The sequence below is a fragment of the Moschus berezovskii genome, chromosome 15 (genome assembly GCF_049115385.1).
Source record: "Moschus berezovskii isolate FMDL1 chromosome 15, NW_MosBer_1.0, whole genome shotgun sequence".
Taxonomy (NCBI): Eukaryota; Metazoa; Chordata; class Mammalia; order Artiodactyla; family Moschidae; genus Moschus; species Moschus berezovskii.
This window is the reverse complement of record NC_142474.1, coordinates 53,309,434-53,327,741: the sequence shown is the minus strand read 5'-3', so window position 1 is coordinate 53,327,741 and position 18,308 is coordinate 53,309,434. Positions and strand designations below refer to the sequence as shown.

The following is an 18,308-nucleotide window of genomic DNA, read 5'->3' as shown; positions in this document are numbered from 1 at the left end:
TGAATATCAATAATTGTGCCAGGAGGTGAATTCCACTCAACACGCTCCCAAATGTGCCGTCTTCAATTTTCCATTGAGGCCCTGATCGTTGTAGGAGCAGAGATGACAACAGTTCCCGTATTCCTGTGTTCAGCCATGCATCTATTAGTCATTCGTGCATCACACAGATTGATCCTCTGGCAAAGACTGCTGCTGCGGGTTCCGTGAGATGGGATAGAGGCTGTGTATTACTGTTCTGTTGTTCCGTTTCATTGGTTTCTTCTGTGTGCTGAAAATTATGCCTCTAGTTCCCTGCAGCCAGAGTGAGTGCTTTGGGGTTCCCTTGGGTTTACACTGAGTCCACTGGGGACCTCTGGAGACGAGACCTCCCTCAAGGAGAGCTCTCTTCTGAACAAGTGTGGAGAGGACCCCTCCACCACTGCCGATGGACTTGTGCCCCAGAGGATGAACAGAAGCCCAGTGCTGTGGAGCCAGACTGTGACCTCCGGGATGAGCCCACTACAGACAACACCTGCCCCTTCGTGTCTGTTTCTCCAACTCCTCCCTTATTCTCCTCTTCAAACACAACTCAGAACTGGATCCTCTCCGCAGGGTCTTCTGTTTCTGCCGGTTCCCCAGGCACTTGATTTTATAAATGAGCAAACTAGCATCCCCAGGCCATGGAGAGCTAGTGGTGGCGCTGAGCCTGGAAATGACTTCCCCGTAGTGTCTCATACACAATGGACACCAAAGACCAAATGGATGGATGGGACTCAGACCACCTGACTTCAAAGGAAACCCACTTTGCAATTCATGTTTGAGATCCTCACATTCTTCCCAAAATTAATAAATGAAGTATGGGTTCATCTGGAAAAGTTCCGAATGGTTCCAAAGTAACCCTGGTTTTATCTTCTCCTATTTTTTCAGTTGCGCTTTATCCTGTGACTCAGTATTTTACCAAAATACTTACTCTTACTTAGGCTTGCTTACATTGTAGTGTTGGTTCTGATATTAATTTCTACCTGGTCTTGATCCTGACCTGTTTGCACCAAAATTTTCTTATTTTTCAAATAAGCAGATGACAGTAAATTATCTCTAACCTCTCCTCTTTTAATCTTAACATTCTATGTATTCAATAAACACAATGACTGTTAAAAAGGACATTTCCACTTCTGACCATCCAAGTTGTAAAAGGAGGTTTAAAACCCTGATGGCTAGCCCCATTCAAGCATAATTTACTTTGGTGTTGAATAATACACGAGCTCTATTAAAAATCCATGAACACAAACATTATCTGGCAACATCATTGGCAGTTGAATATTTTTCTCTTTGCTAATGACTCTAAGTAGCAGAACCAAGAAATTAACTTGACTGTATCCACAATGAATGACTAGCTTTGTATGAACTTAGACTGCAAAGATATTATGTAAGATACTGGACTTTTAGGGACACTTCGCATCCAGTGTCCATCTAGCTATAAAGAGCAATGGCTGGTGCCTCAATGCCTGCCTTCATGAACCCCTGGACAGCTCAGTAATACTTGAAGCCAAGCTCCCAGCCTTTCCAGTACATTGCCTGCCTGGTTCCAAACCTCTTACTGCCATAATTGGGTCCACTTGACAACCCTACCCAGCAGAACTCTACTCCAACTTATCCGAATAGTCCTTTTTCACATTTCTTTATCTTTTTGTAAAGTGTCAGTCACTCAGTTGTGTCCAACTCTTTATGACCCCATGAACCAGCCAGCCAGGCTCCTCTGTCCATGGAATTTTCCAGGCAAGAATACTGGGGTGGGTTGCCATGCCCTTCTCCAGAGGATCTTCCCAACCCAGCGATCGAACCCCCGTCTCTTGCATTGAAGGCAGATTCTTTACCATATGAGCCACCAGGGAAGCCCTCTTTTTGTGGAAGTGAATTACAAATTGTATAAACAAAAATGACTTAGCTTGTATATGATTTATACAATTTTAAATATAAATAAATTTGCCAATCTGAAAAGAAATCTCACAGCTGGCTATGGGTTCAAATTTCTCGTTTTGAAAACACAAATTTACGGAACCAATCAGGTCCTTCCTAAGGTCTCCACCCTGGTAACTGACTTCATCAGTTCCTCCATTTACCTCTTATACTCGGCTGCTCTTTTGTGACCAGCACCCTGCAGTCCAGGTATGCTTAAGTTCCTTCACAACTAAAAATAATAACAACTTTCCATGGATCCTGCCTCCCATAGGCCCTTCCCTACCATTCATGTCCACGGTTCTGGGGAAAAGCTAAGAAGCCCCTGCATCTCTAAACCTACCCTGATCTGGAGTTTTCCAACACCACCTATACCAGTCCTGCCCTTACAAGGTCATCAAAGACTGAATCCAGTAGCTTCCTTTCAGCCTCATCCTGGTTGACCTCTGCTGGACTTGGTCCCTTTGCCCACCCATTCTTAAAAACTGACTTCACTTTTGGTTCCCACACTACCACTCTCTTTTGCTTCTCCTCCCGTCTTCTTGGGCAAGTCTCAGTATCCTTGTCTTCTGCTTCTCCCTGTTGTCGTTTAGTTGCTAGGTCATGTCTGACACTATGAACCAGGCTCCTCTGTCCATGAATTTTCCAGGCAAGAATACTGGAGTGGGTTGCCATTTCCTTCTCCAGGGGATCATCGCAACCCAGGGATCAAACTCATGTCTCCTTTGTCTCCTGCACTGCAGGCAGGTTCTTTACCTCTGAGCCATAGGGAAGCCCATCTTCCTCCTAAATGGTGGTTTAGGGCCAAGGGTTTACTTGATCCATTTCTCTTTACAAAATACTCCTCTATAGGATTCCATCTACTTGTGTGTTAGTGCCAGCTCCTGGGCTCTAGAGCACAGGCTCAATAGTTGTTATGCACAGGTTTAGTTGCTCTGTGGTATGTGGGATCTTCCCAGACCAGGGATTGAACTGATGTCTCCTGCACTGGCAGGTGGATTCTTCACCAATGAGCCACAAGGAAACCCTATGGGGGAGGCTTGCTGTGTGACAAGCAGATCACCTATATGATCTTAAATATCCCAACAACAAATCTGACACGGTTACTCCTACTGCCCCCATTGCAGACTTAAGGAAATTGAAGCTGAAAGACTAGTTTTCTCCCATACATCACAGCTAAAAGTGGCAAAATCCAGGCTCAGCACCAGGGAGAGCTGAGTTCTTAACCACGGCACTATGGTGTCCCACACTGCCGGTGCAGTTCACTTTTTACATCCAAGTATGGCTCTTGAGAAACCCGTATGCAGGTCAGGAAGCAACAGTTAGAAATGGACATAAAACAACAGACTGGTTCCAAATAGGAAAAGGAGTACGTCAAGGTTGTATATTGTCACCCTGCTTATTTAACTTATATGCAGAGTACATCATGAGGAACGCTGGGCTGGAAGAAGCACAAGCTGGAATCAAGATTGCCGGAAGAAATATCAATAACCTCAGATATGCAGATGACACCACCCTATGGCAGAAAGTGAAGAGGAACTAAAAAGCCTCTTGATGAAAGTGAAAAAGGAGAGTGGAAAGGTTGGCTTGAAGCTCAACATTCAGAAAACTAAGATCATGGTGTCTGGTTCCATCACTTCATGGGAAATAGATGGGGAAACAGTGCAAACAGTGTCAGACTTTATTTTTTGGGCTCCAAAATCACTGCGGATGCTGATTGCAGCCATGAAATTAAAAGACGCTTACTCCTTGGAAGGAAAATTATGACCAACCTAGATAGCATATTAAAAAGCAGAGACATTACTTTGCCAACCAAGGTCCGTCTAGTCAAGGCTATGGTTTTTCCCATGGTCATGTATGGATGTGAGAGTTGGACTGTGAAGAAAGCTGATCGCCGAAGAATTGATGCTTTTGAACTGTGGTGTTGGAGAAGACTCTTGAGAGTCCCTTGGACTGCAAGGAGATCCAACCAATCCATTCTCCAATCCAGGAGATCAATCCTGGGTGTTCATTGGAAGGACTTATGCTAAAGCTGAAACTCCAATACTTTGGCCACCTCATGTGACGAGTTGACTCACTGGAAAAGACTCTGATGCTAGGAGGGATTGGGGGTAGGAGGAGAAGGGGATGACAGAGAATGAGATAGCTGGATGGCATCACCGACTCGATGGAGGTGAGTTTGAGTGAACTCTGGGAGTTGGTGATGGACAGGGAGGCCTGGCGTGCTGTGATTCATGGGGTTGCAAAGAGTCAGACACGACTGAGCGACTGAACTGAACTGAACTGATGGGTCAAGGGCTTATCAGCATCTGCTTCTGATACTCCATCCCCCTCCTGGCTGGGAGACCCCAACTACTTCACACAGAATGCCCTGACCCTGACAACCTGTGTGGACTATTACATTTTGTATTTTAGTATATCTGCCAGACTGGGCTCCTCCCAGCACCAGTATGAGGATTTATTTTCTTATCTTCATGCCTAAAGACCAGATTATATTTGAGGTTTTACTTCCTCATTTCTGTTTCCTCTCACTACAGTTTATGAAGTCAAGCCCAGCTGCATGCTGAGATACAGCCATGGTTACTAGAAAACCCAGTCTGTGTATTTATATATTATGTAATAAATAGGTGGAAAGTCCTACTCACAATCATGGGAGAGGAAACGGGGCCGCCATGCTGGGTGTGCCTTTGACCTAGGCTTTGTGTTTTTCACATATATTCGTTTATTGAATTCTATGCATTATGGACTTTACCAGAGAGAAGAAACTGCACCTAGAACCACGCAGACTGCGGGAGGGAGACAGTGATGGAGAAATACCCAGCAGAGGCACAGCAGTAAGGTAGACAAGATGTCTCTGGCCCATTCAAACTTCTCTTGAGGCACCTCTGCTGTTTTAATGCACTGTTTCATCTTCATATTTAATGGTTATTTAAGAGAGTACAGAGTCCCTGATTTGTAGTTATTTTATTGCTCCAAATTTAAGATACCATCTCTTTTTCCCTCAGTCATCACAGATGAAAAGTCATCATTCAGTCTGCCACTTCCTAAAAGATACTTTGTTCCCCTACTCACCAATTCCCTTGGCTGATTGTAAGTTTTTTTTTCTTGATCTTTTAGATTAAAATCTTTAAGTTTTTTAGATAAGTATGTCTTTCTATTTATCTTGCTTGGCTGTTTGGGTTCCTTGGGATTTTTGGTTTTATAAACTGATGTCTTTCATTAGTTTTAGAAAAGCCTTAGTTATTATTTCTTCAAATACTGCTACTACTCCATTTGTAAATGTATGTTATATCTTTTATGTGCATCCTATATATATATATCTTCAAGCCAACCTTTTTCACTCTCCTCTTTCACTTTCATCAAGAGGCCTTTGAGTTCCTCTTCACTTTTTGCCATAAGGGTGGTGTCATCTGCATATCTGAGGTTATTGATATTTCTCCCGGCAATCTTGATTCCAGCTTGTGCCTCTTTCAGCCCAGCGTTCCTCATGATGTACTCCGCATATAAGTTAAATAAACAGGGTGAAAATATACAACCTTGACGTACTCCTCATGGCATCTGGTCCCATCACTTCATGGGAAATAGATGGGGAAACAATGGAAACAGTGTCAGACTTTATTTTTTTGGGCTGCAAAATCACTTCAGATGCTGATTGCAGCCATGAAATTAAAAGATGCTTACTCCTTGGAAGGAAAGTTATGACCAGCCTAGATAGCATATTAAAAAGCAGAGACATTACTTTGCCAACCAAGGTCCGTCTAGTGAAGGCTATGGTTTTTCCCGTGGTCATGTATGGATGTGAGAGTTGGACTGTGAAGAAAGCTGAGTGCCGAAGAATTGATGCTTTTGAACTGTGGTGCTGGAGAAGACTCTTGAGAGTCCCTTGGACTGCAAGGAGATCCAACCAATCCATTCTCCAATCCAGGAGATCAATCCTGGGTGTTCATTGGAAGGACTTATGCTAAAGGTGAAACTCCAATACTTTGGCCACCTCATGAGACGAGTTGACTCACTGGAAAAGAGTCTGATGCTAGGAGGAGTTGGGGGTAGGAGGAGACGGGGACGGCAGAGAATGAGATGGCTGGATGGCATCACCGACTCGATGGACATGAGTTTGAGTGAACTCCGGGAGTTGGTGATGGACAGGGAGGCCTGGCGTGCTGTGGTTCATGGGGTCGCAAAGAGTCGGACACGACTAAGTGACTGAGCTGAACTGAACTGAACTATATATATATCTTAACCTCTGTTCTGTATTTTTCATCCTTTTGCTTATATATTTTTTTCTGGATAGATTCTTCTGATATAACCTGTTCTCTCTTCATCTCTAATTTGTCTAACATAAAACAAACAAAAAAAACCCAAATCCTTCCACTGAGATCTTAATTTCAGCTTTTGCGTTTATCCACTTTTTTTTTTTCGGTATTTTTCAATTTGCAATGTTACTTTTTATGATTTGAAGTCTTTGTCAGAAGTTTTAAGTTTGACTTTTATCTCCATAATCTTAGTAACCATAGTTGCTTAGTAAGCTGTGTGCCTGATAATTTCAGCATGTGGCATACCAGTGTGTTTATTTCCATTGTCTGCTATGCATGTTGTATTTCATTTACGGTACATTGCCCCTCGTGTATATGAATATCTTTGATAATTTCCTTGCTGTTGCATATGAAAATTATTGGTAGAAATGAGGTCTGGAATGATTTTTATCTCCCTTTGAAGCAGAGTTTAAATTGCTTTGGTCAGATGTCCAAGGCCTGGATGCATTAGTGATTCAAGGTTGCTCTCATATGGCTTCAAATCTGGGGGACACTCAGGTGACTGGAACCTGGGATGTGGTTTTTGTGAAAGCTGTTTTACTTCCATTCTACCTACGATTCAGGATGTTTTATCAGTACTCCTACCCTATTCAGATCCTTGACACAAATTTTGTTCCCCTTTGCCCTGAAAAGTTCTCAGAAATGCTGCTGACTCCTTCTGGATCAGCAAATGCCCACAGGCAAAAGCAGTCTCAAATACCAGGCTCATATCTCTTATCAGATACTAACTCAGAAACTTCACACTACCTTGTGAGTTCCTTGTTGCATTAGGAAAACGCTATAAAACATCATTCAAATTTTTTAAATTGTCCTTGTCAGGAGAGTTACCATTATGGAAAGTGGATGCCCTTAAGTTCGTATAAGGCTTTGCCAATTTAGACTCTAAAGACGCATGTTAAAAGGTTAATACATAGCCATAAATCAACTGAACTTTTAAGTAGCTTAATGATTTAATCTTGTAAAATAATTCTCAAAACCATTCCATTAGACTGGACTACTTTGAAAGTTATGAAACAACTTTTGAATTTTCCTGAGTTAAATTTGAAAGCTAGCAAGTTGGAATTTGTATAAGAAACTTCCAGGAAACTAAAACAGAAAGATCCATCAGCCAAGAGGATCTGGTTTATATTTGAATGAGATTTCTCTAAATACAAATAAAAGATGGAAAATCTTTTGTAAAGAAAAAAAAAGTTTCAAAATACAACCTAATTCACTCTCACATTAGGCATTAGTTTCAGGCGCTGCTGCTGCTGCTAAGTCACTTCAGTCGTGTCCGACTCTGTGTGACCCCATAGACGGTATCAAAGTTGTTGACAGTGATGGAAAGTTTTTGAACCAACTAACAGCCATAGCTCTTCTCCTCTACTCTATCTCACCATCTAGTTTGTTCCCGAACTGATTTGTTCAAGCAGCAGATCAAGATATCCTGAGCGCAACAAAAGTGAAACCTCGTGAGAACCCTCAGGAGTTAATAATAATTGACTGAAAGGGACTCTGATAAATTCACTATCATAATCCAGTACATTTGCCTAATCTTTCTTGTAGCCAATTCTGGCCAATTATCTGTAAGGGGGCTTCTGTAAGCATTTTGCTTGCTTGATTGAAAGAAAAAAACAAGATGGAAACAACTAACACTATTCCTTCTCCTCTTCTTCAGATTTGAACTTAGGGTATTTGGAATTGCTGCAGCCATTTTTGGACCAAGAGGTAACAAACACAAAATGAAAAGCCAATTCAGTAAGAGCGGTAGAGCAGAGACTGGGCTGTTAAACAAACCTCCTGGTTTGTGTTTAGGTAAGAAATAAATGTGCTTTATTTTAAGTTGCTAATAGTTGAGTTTCCTATGATTTGACATTGAAAACATCCATAGCCAACACATCCACTAAACACGCCCTGTTTTGACATGGAAATGTTTTGACACAGGTTTGACCAGAGACAATGCTTGAGATTTGTGTCACTTACCAAAACACAAGAGTCCAGAGGTTCAAGGTCAAAGTCAGTGAAGTTCAAGAGAACACGGTGATGTTTTTCCACTTGAATGACCCAAGTACAGTCAGTGTTGCTCCTATAAGGACTGGGGTAATTTGGAGAATGAATCTCTCCACTGGGAGCCTGGAAAATGCCACCACAACCTGTGGATGGAAGACCCAATACAATAATAAGAGGAATCTCTGATGCACAAAACTTAACACCATTATCTGGGAACAGAGAAGAATATGCTACTTTGTTTGACCACCATTTTAATGTAGTCTTTGGTAAACATTCTGAAGAGCTAAATACTCACTATTAATTTATGCATTCCAACTAAACAAAGAAGGATGTCTAAGACTTCAAATACTTTAAACACTGATGCCACACGTTATATTCAAAATATTGAAAAATAATGCAAATAAAATCAAGTCTTCACAAAGCCATGAAATGCCTCTTCATTGTTTTCTAAAAGTATAACATACTTTAAGAGTAACACATCTGGTTCTAAGAATTTTGATAATTCAGTAGTGTGAAGTATGAGTGTTAGTCATTCAGTCGTGTCTGACTCTTTGCGACCCCATGAACTGTAGCCCTCTAGGCTCCTCTGTCCATGGAATTCTCCAGACAAGAACACTAGAGTGGGTAGCCATTCCCTTCTCAGGGGATCTCCCTGACCCAGAGATTGAACCGGGTCTCCTGAATTGCAGGCAGATTCTTTACCATCTGAGCTACCAGGTAAGCCCAATTCAGTAGTATACAATTTTACAAATAGTTTAGCATCTACTTTTAAAAATTTGATATTCTGGACTTTGGACAGCCATTAAGTTTCTTAATTCCTATGATGTAATCAAATATCTATCAATGTCTAATTCTGTGACCCACCATTTCTCAGATTCATGACAATATAAACTAGAAAGGGAAAATTAAGTGTTATTTTCTGATAACTGAGAATAATTTTGGGGTAATCTAAACACTATGTAAATATAATTTTTAATTAAATTCATGAATCATTAACTTTAGGGAAGACCTAATAGACTTACTGTATTACCTTTGACCTGCAGAAGTGGGACCATAAGGCAGCCTGGAATCATATCTCTGCTTTTACATTTTTTAGCTGTGTGATTTTGGACAGGCCACTGACTTCTCTAAGCTTCAATTTCTTCATTAGTAAGATGATTATAAGAAATGAACTTCCTTTAGTGGATGGTTGTGAAGATTAAACAAGACAGTCTTTGTAGAATTGTTAGAAAAGTGCCTGACACAGAGCAAGCGTTCCGTAAACATTGCTTTAATTAGTAGTTGTATCTATTAACATCTGCTCAGAGTTGTGCATTAATACTTTATCTTTAAAAATCTGCAACAAGTAATTTATTTAGACAGCCTAAGATCTTGGGCAGAAAATCACTATATAACAAAAGGTAATTCCTAGGAATTGGCAAATTTCACATTTATAGTTTGGGTATTTCACAAGCATCCACACACATGGCATAAAGTAATTTACCACTTTACTAATGCCCAAATTGTGGCTGGCGAACAAGCAGAAATCCCAGGGGATCAAGTGAGTCTAACCAACCATCCTGCTTCTGCTTTTACCGTGAATCTGCATACTTGCATGGGTTTTCACATACGAGGTGACTCTGGAAGCTAAACTGCATCGTGTTTTTTAGGGAAGTGTATATTCCAAAGCAATGCTCCCTATTAGGGAAGTCACAGAGTAGTAATAGAGGATGTAGCCTTCATAGCACTCTCTACATATGTCATGAAATTTTAAATGTTCGACTGAAGAATTTAGTGATACCTCCTTGGTTCACCCACCTCCAGGGACTGCTGTCCATGAGACATTGAAGCCTCTCCCATTTATGGAACTGTCGGTCTTAAACCGGATGGCCAACTCATTTCCAGTGCTGGAGACCTGCATGGGATTCTCAGATGATCTTTGCACACACAGCTGGGCTATCCTGGGTGAGTGGAAATCAGGACCTCCATAGATCTACGATGGGATGGAGAAGAGAAAACTTGAGAGAGATATGTAAGCAATTATAACCACTAGCCTTTGGATTCTATAATATTATTAGTAGAGACTGAAATCTCAGCCACCCCGAGTAGGCGGGAGCTAGAAACTTGAGTTAGATTTTCAAAGGCACTCCCCCTGCCCTTGGAACACCCAAGTTCAACCACCCACAAAATGCTGGCTTGTTCCATCAGACAGAATTGTAGAGCTGAACTGAGGAGATAACTCCAGAACCTTCTTATCGCGCCTCTTCTTTTTTTCCAGTCTGCATAGGATTTCCTGCTTTCTTTGGCAGAGGCACTGCAGATAGTCCAGCATCACGTCTGATTTGCTAATTCTTCTGGGCACAGGGGAAAAGTCTGAGCACAAAGCCATTTTTATTTGTTCATTGAAGACTATTGATCACCCTGCTACATTTTTAGGATTTTCCATTTGCGATCTGAATATTTCAGATTAGGATTTAATATGAAACTTTTGCTCCTTCAGAGAGACTGAAAATGTAACCTCTAGCAGCATGTTCTGTGGTGTCCTCAGGAGGGAGTCCTATAGACCTCTATTTCCTCCCAGAGCCTGGGCACTCCCAGGAGCAGGATGAAGAGTATTCACTTTCTGTTCAGCAATCACCAGGTCTCTACCCCACTACATCATTGTCACTTGTCCTCAGTCCTCCTCAACTCCTCCAACTTGCAACTATTTATCTCACTGGACCCGATACCCCAGTGACATATTTCTCCCCCCAGTGTGTCCTCTGGGCTGCATGTCCAGTATCTTGCAGGAGGTGTAGCCCCGCCCAGTAGAGGGGGAGGCGGGGGCCCAGGCTGCCTCTCACACAGGCTTCTCAAGGGCCCCTCGGATAACCAGTGTGTGGGAGGCTGGGGGATACAGATGAAGAAGACAAGAATCACACAGAGATGCAGAGCCCCTCCCTTCAATCTTGCCAAACTTGAATGTGTAGAAGAATGACCAAATTTTGCTGACAGTTTTCAGGCATAGTGGTGTCTGGGCCCTTCCCTCTTCCTCACGAGAACATACATTCAAATCTAGACACAGGTGAGAACTGGAAAAGCGTGGCTCCATGCCCTCCCCACCCCGTCGCCCCCTGCATCGGCGTGGCTCTCCCACCCTGTGTTTCTCCCCATCCTCAGGCCCGTGCCCCTGCCCACCCCAGGCGGCTGATGACTGACGCGGGCATCACTCGAGTGTTCTCCAGAGAAGGAGAGAACAAGCAGCCTACTTTCGGTGAGGAGCGTGTGATTTGAATCCATAATGATTTCTTTGTCTGATTAATTCCCCCCAGCCCTGTGGGAGAGGCCAAAATGAATGAGGCCGCTGTTCCAGGAGGGCCGAGCACTGTAATTGCAGAGGAATGAAGCAGGCAGGCTGCTTGAGGCTGGTTTTCCTCGGGAGGAGTGCTGTTTGCCCGGCCCCCTCCGTCCCCTCGGAGAGGGGAAAGGAGGAAGAGGCCCGTGTGGCCCTTTACACGTACACACAGGCAAATGGCAGAAGCCACGCTGCCGCTGGTTTAGCATCCTTGAGCGTCCCCTGCTCCCTGGCCCAGGGCGCAGAGCTCAGAGCCTGAAACCCACAGCTTGAGCTCCCAGTTGTTGGCCCCACAAGCAGCACATATTTGGACAGCACACTGACTGTAAGGGTTTAGTTCTAACAAAGAAAACTTGCGCGTCAGCAAAATATTCTGCTTTCCCTGCTCAGGGTCCCCTTGAGATCACAAACATAACAGGAATGAGTCGGCTGGGCCTAGAAGCCTCCAGAAGGGTGAGCACTGCCGCTTTGACGTTCTGTGCTTCCCCTCTTGCTGGGTTGGGCTCACAAAGACAGTGGAGGAAGAACCAGCGATTGTCTGGGTTTTTCTTGCACTGAGGGGTGGCTTTCCTTTTCTGCTCTGTGCCCCTTTAGGCTCCTTTGTCAGAGACTGAAGTGGAATTGGCCAGTGTTTCTCTAACCGAAACAAAAGCACAGTACTTTTTGCTTCCACGAATAAAACCAATGGTTAGCACATGACTCTTCAAAAGAGGAAAAAGATGGAAAGAATGTCAGGGTGTGGTCCGCTGGATTGCAGCGTGTGACTCAACGTTGCGGGGAAAAGAATTGGCCTGATGATCAGAGATTAAAACATGTGTTTTTAGCCAATGCTCAGGATAGAGAGCATTTCAAAGCCTACGGTTTTAATCTGTTTTGAACATTTCTTTCTGCTCTGTTAGCTCCATTTATTGTTACAATCAAGTCAGCATTCCAGGGTTATGAGTAACCAAAGGGCTGCTGCTTAATGCAACTGGCTGCTCTTTGAACACTGGTTTTTGAGAGAAAAAATCCATTGGCTCTTGATTAAATCAGGGGAAACCCAGGTAAGCCCATACCTGGTGACAGCAAGACCCGCTTGGGCTATGCTCAGAACAAGAGAGGAGGATGTGAGGGAGGACAGATGGGTGGAGAAGGCCGGCGAGGTTTTTCTGCCACACACCCGCCAGGGGTAAAACAGCGTGAAACCAGTTGCTAGCATGTTATCAGCATCCATGTGGTGAGGGATGGAAAAAATTCATTTTTTTTCAGAAATTAACCCAGATTGATGACAGCACTTTTTTGAGCATCTGCAGAGTTGTCAAACAAGGTTTAGGAGAGCAAGTCAGTTACTCACTTTAGTCTTAAAAAATTTTTCCCAAATATTTAAGGGCTTCAAAGTATACCCTCAAATTCTGGTTTGATGGAACACATGAAACCACCTTGTACTGATAAAAATAAGTCCCCAGCAAACTGCAGCCTCTTCTTCCAGTTTTCTGTGGGGATCTTGCTTGAACACTGCTGCCCAGGGGCCTTGTTTGTCCCTCTGTCCCCTGAGGCTGCTCGCAGGGATCGGGCCTGCCCTTTGCCTTCTCACATACTGGGGGTGACAAAACCAAAGCACAATGAACCCATTCACATTCTGCCAAGTGGGCAGCAATCACTCTGGTTTTGGAATATGAAAATGAAGGGTGAGGAACATTTCACATTACTGTGGAAAACCCTGCAGCCCGCCCTCTGTATCAGTTAAGAGGGTTCCTGCGACTGAGGATTCTTGTCAGCAGGAGGGAGCATCTCAACCTTCCACATGGAGTCTTATTTCTAATCCACACTCTGAGTGCTGAATTTCATCAATTTTGGGAGCCACCTTGCTCTCTCTGCCGAACAACCCGGTCCTCTTCTGAGATAGAGTTGTGACTGGGCAGCAGGATTTATGTGAAGACAAGGGTCTGGGCTGAACCCAAGGATGCCCTTGTTCTGTCACTTTCTGCAGCATCGGCCTTCTTTGCACAGACTTGAGCTGCTAAGTGCCATTCCTGCTGACTCTGCGCCCATCCAGGGAAGGAATGATTTGAGAACCCAATGTCTTTTCAAGGAGAGAACTCGGTTTGTAATTAAGGTTTTCAAATGTTAAAGTTTCCTATGAAGTCCTACAAACACACACTCATTTCAGTATCTTGCCCACCTCTGTCTTTTGGCACTGGCTGATGTGGACTGTGCAGTGGTGGATAGCTTAAGTTCTTAGCTCTTCCACTCACTGTCCCTAAGGTTGTGGAAAAATCCATCAACCTTTTGACCCTCCGTTTTGACAGCAGTAAAAGGGGGACAGAATTCTCCTCTTACCTCCCAGGATTAGTTAACATTCAAGTGGGAAAACGGAGGTTGGATCCCCTTTGAAATCACAATAAATGTACATTATCACTGAATGACAGTCAGAAGCTTGGAGATTTTCATTTATCCCACAAATAGACAACAGGTGTTTACTATTTGCCAAGTGCTCTATGGCCCCAGGGTATAGCGAGAAACAAAACAAAAACAGACACACAGCCTTCATGGAGTTTTGAGTTCTACCAGATACAGAACCTTGTTGTGATGCAGGCCCTCCGCTTGAGGTGACAGGAGTTTCCTGTGTACTTGGACATTATCTGATGACTAGATTCCCGCAGTGAACATCTGGTTATAATTGATTCTTAAACGCCATCTTCATTATCTGAGATACCGTGTTGGTAGCAGGGTTGGAGCAGTTGCGGGCACTCCCTCGGCTCACTGTCCTGCTCCTCTCCATCCACCAAGCACTCACCTCTTCTCTACGCTCTGCCACCCACTGCCTTCCTAAGGGAGCTTTCTCAGACTGGAATTATGCGGTGCTGACAATCCCAAGTGCCACCCTCCATCAGTGTAAACGGGAGCCAAGGGACCAATGCCTCAGCCTGTGTCCTGAGAAGGGTGATTCTGAGGAGCAGACCTCATGGGGCCTCGGAAGGTCGTAGCAGGATTAAGCGCACATTGCCAGCAACACCTCCTCCCTTCCTTGGCTCACCCTCCTCAGTCCCCCTCATCCGGTTCCCCAGTTAGGGAACCCCTTCTGCTTCCTGGCACCACCTCCCAGTCACATTACCTGGCCCCCAACACCCAGAAGAGAACACTGTTGGCCACTGGAAAGAATTTGGGGATTTTTGCAGAGTGATTTCTGGTTTTACCCCCAATCCTGTAATGTGCTAAAAAACAATCTGAATTCCTACCTCCAGGGCATCGAAGTTGCAGTTTGCATGATACTCCACATCAAAGTCATGGATGGTGAGCTGAATGCTACTCCCAGGGGCTGTGTGAATGTACCAGATACACTCCTTGTTGGCGGGGTACCTGTTAGGATACCCAGGGCTACTGAAGGAGCCCGTGTCCCCAGACAGCTCTCCACCACAACCTGTGGAAACCACAAGGTCAGTTCAGAGGGCATCAGCCACTGGAAAAAATTTTAAAAATCCAACTATATAAAACATAACGGAAAATGCACAATGCCTAGTTTATGGGGAAAAAGTCATAATAAAATTATAATGAGCAGTTATAAAACAATGAGAAAAATATCATGGCTACAGCTTTTATTTATTATTATTAATTTTAAAAAATTGATTATATTACTTGGTGCAATAATTCTCAGTCCTTATCCTCACCATGTCAAACCTTTGGTAATATTTTCAAAATGTCATTCTAATAGATTTTCTTAATTATATTTAGGCAAGAATTTCCCAGTAAAAGAAAAGAATCCTTCCAGTAGGAGGCACAATGGACTGTGTAAACAGTCAATACTAGGTCACTTGGTCTTCAGTTTGCTTTTATCTAATACATTATGTCGAAGTTCTTTCAGACCTAAGATGTGGAATGTTAAGTGTTAAAACTCCTTACCTTTGTATGAGAGACTCTAGTAAATAAAATATATATATATATGTCCACAAAAAGCCTTCAAATAGATGTTCATAGCATCCTTATTCTTAATTGCTATAACTTAGAAGCAGTCAAGGTGTCCTTCAGCAGCTGAATTAGGTAAATAACCTGTAGTCCTCCTGGACATGGGGTATTTCGCAACACTAAGAACAAATGGACTCTCAAGCCATCACAAAGCATGGAGGAAAAGTGTATGTGTATTAAGAAGTGGAATAAGCCAGACTGGAAAAGCTATGTACTGCATCATTTTGATGGTATGACATTCTGGAAAAGGCAAAACTATGGAGACAATAAATGACCAGTGGTTTGCAGGGACGGGAGGGGAAGGAGAGAGGCATAGAGCACAGAAGAGTTTGAGGGTGGTGACACTACTCTGTATGATACCAGAATGGTGGACATATGTCAGAAACTTGTCAAAACCCATAGAATGTACAGCAGCAGGAGTGAACCTATTGTAAACTACGGACTTTGTCAATAAAGGTTTATAAGTAATAACAAATGTCCCATTCTAGTGAGGAATGTTGATAACAGGAGATTCTGTTCATGGCTAGAGGCAGGGGTACATGGGAACTCTACCTCCTGTTCAGTTTGGCTGTGAACCTAAAACTCTTCTAAAAAAGAGTACTAAAGACAATACAAAAAATGATATAGGTCCTGACCCGGGGAAATGTATATCCAAAAACCAACCAGACAAAAACCTGATATATAAAACTCAAGTGTGGAAAAAGACTCTAGCATATGTTTTCAGTTCAGTTCAGTTCAGTTGCTCAGTCGCATCCAACTCTTTGCGACCCCATGAATCACAGCACGCCAGGCCTCCCTGTCCATCACCAACTCCTGGAGTTCACCCAAACTCATGTGCATCGAGTCGATGATGCCATCCAGTCATCTCATCCTCTGTCATCCCCTTCTTCTGCCCTCAATCCCTCCCAGCATCAGGGTCTTTTCCAGTGAGTCTACTCTTCGCATGTGGTGGCCAAAGTATTGGAGTTTCAGCCTCAGCATCAGTCCTTCCAATGAACACCCAGGACTGGTCTCCTTTAGGATGGACTGGTTGGATCTCCTTGCAGTCCAAGGGACTCTCAAGAGTCTTCTCCAGCACCACAGAATATGTTTTATGAATACTTATATATCATGCCTTAGAGAGTAATTAACATGAATCACTATAACAAAAAATCAAAATGCTACAACATGTGGTACACAAAAAATACTGCCACTGCTTATGAGTGTTTAGATGCACTTTACAGATATTTCCTATTTTAATGCTCATAAGAACCACACGAAGCAAATGTTATGATTATCGTCATTTCTCAAATGTTCAAATTAGTACAAACTCAAGTCAAGTGGTTTGTCCAAGGAACCCTGGCTGTGAGAGAGGAAGTCACCCATGCACAGAGTCTCCCATTATCAACCAATCCACACAATTCACAATTGCCAGTGTATTTAATTATAATACTACAGTCTACAGACTCACATCGTTGGTAAGAATTCAGATTTCAGAATGGACAGGAAGAGGAAAAATCACAGAAGTAAAACTTGAGAAAGACTCAAATTTTAAAGACAAAATTAGAACAAAATAAAGATAAAATTAGAGAAAAGATAAATTGTCTTGTTTCCCAGTAGTAATTTTTGGTGATTAAAAAACATTATTTGCTCTATTAACATATCTTTGTTTTCTATTTTTAATATTTTTAATCATCTGGCAGATACTTCCAAGCACCTTCCCTTTCTGAAATGCAGGCTTTTCATGTTTAAGAATGACAATGACTCCTCACTCCACTGTGAATGTACATGCATTTTCACTTTAATTGGCTTAAAATACAAGGCACTAAACCTGAGGGCTTGTGTACTACCTATCTTATGCAAATTTGTCTGTACTGGGAGTTGGAATAAAGTGTTTTGAAAGTTCAAAAGAAATAGTCTCCATACTGAATCTCCACTTAACTGAGAAGAGCTGAGAATTTCAAGAAGAATCCTAACTGTGTAAAGAAATTAGATTCCAGCTCAACACGCTACCATCTTCTTGAATGGCCAGTTTACTGCTACCATTTAAAAAACCTCTGTGCTTTCAGATTTTAAATTTGTTGCACAGGATGGTATCTATCCTATCAAGTTTCTACTTTTATTTCTGGTTCAAGTTCTGCAAAAAAAAATATTTAAAATTAGGCGGGCTGACATTGTTTGTAGGCTGTGGTGAATGTTAAAAAAACATAAATGCCATGAAGATCAGAAAATGTTTTTCCTACAACAACGATCCATGGAAAATATTCCTGAAGCCAAAGTCAGCACAGATTGTACTGTGCTCAGCACCACTGCACAACCCCAGGGGGAAGCAGTCACAGAGTATTCCATCCAATGATGCTCCCTGGAGGTGAGCAACACAGAGGCCCATAGAAATCATCTCTTACTAAAATACAATATAGGTAAGCAAGGCCAGGCTGTCACCCCGTTTTCAACTTCTATGGTTCTTGGTATCAGTTGTACCAAACAAGAAATCCAATGAAAAAAGAGGAAAATAACTTTGTGGTCACAAAACATAAAAAGGAACAAGGAAATGGAAGCCTGACTACCTCATCTGCATTTTTATTCAGCTTCAGTTCATCACAAATCTAATTCATTATTTTTCATCTGAAAGTTTGTATAATCATCATTGATTCATCTAAAAGTCTATATAATATTTTTCCATTGTCTTTTCCAATTGTTTTAGGTTTCCTTGTGAATTCCTTTGCAAATAACAGGATATTAATACTCTTAAATGAGTTGCTGTAAGCTGGAATGATAATATCAGATTCTTGGCAGTCAGCAATGCTTTGAAAAATTACAGTACTTGCTTTATTTAC

The 18,308-nt window shown here is 42.5% G+C and overlaps 1 protein-coding gene and 1 long non-coding RNA gene across 2 annotated transcripts in view; one reads left to right on the top strand and one right to left on the bottom strand.

Moving 5' to 3' along the window:
- Positions 1-18,308, bottom strand: part of CUBN (cubilin) — a 271,996-nt gene that overhangs the window by 139,849 nt on the left and 113,839 nt on the right. The window contains exons 29-31 of the mRNA XM_055429374.2: positions 14,769-14,950; positions 10,035-10,209; positions 8,211-8,380 (exon numbers count right to left, since the gene is read on the bottom strand). Of these exons, the coding sequence (XP_055285349.2) occupies positions 8,211-8,380; positions 10,035-10,209; positions 14,769-14,950 (527 nt within the window). The remainder of the gene's footprint in view (positions 1-8,210; positions 8,381-10,034; positions 10,210-14,768; positions 14,951-18,308) is intronic.
- LOC129558324 (uncharacterized) lies at positions 4,607-8,652 on the top strand. The gene is made up of 4 exons (XR_008686399.2): positions 4,607-4,774; positions 4,941-5,025; positions 7,906-8,042; positions 8,172-8,652. It is a non-coding gene; the product is annotated as an uncharacterized LOC129558324 (long non-coding RNA).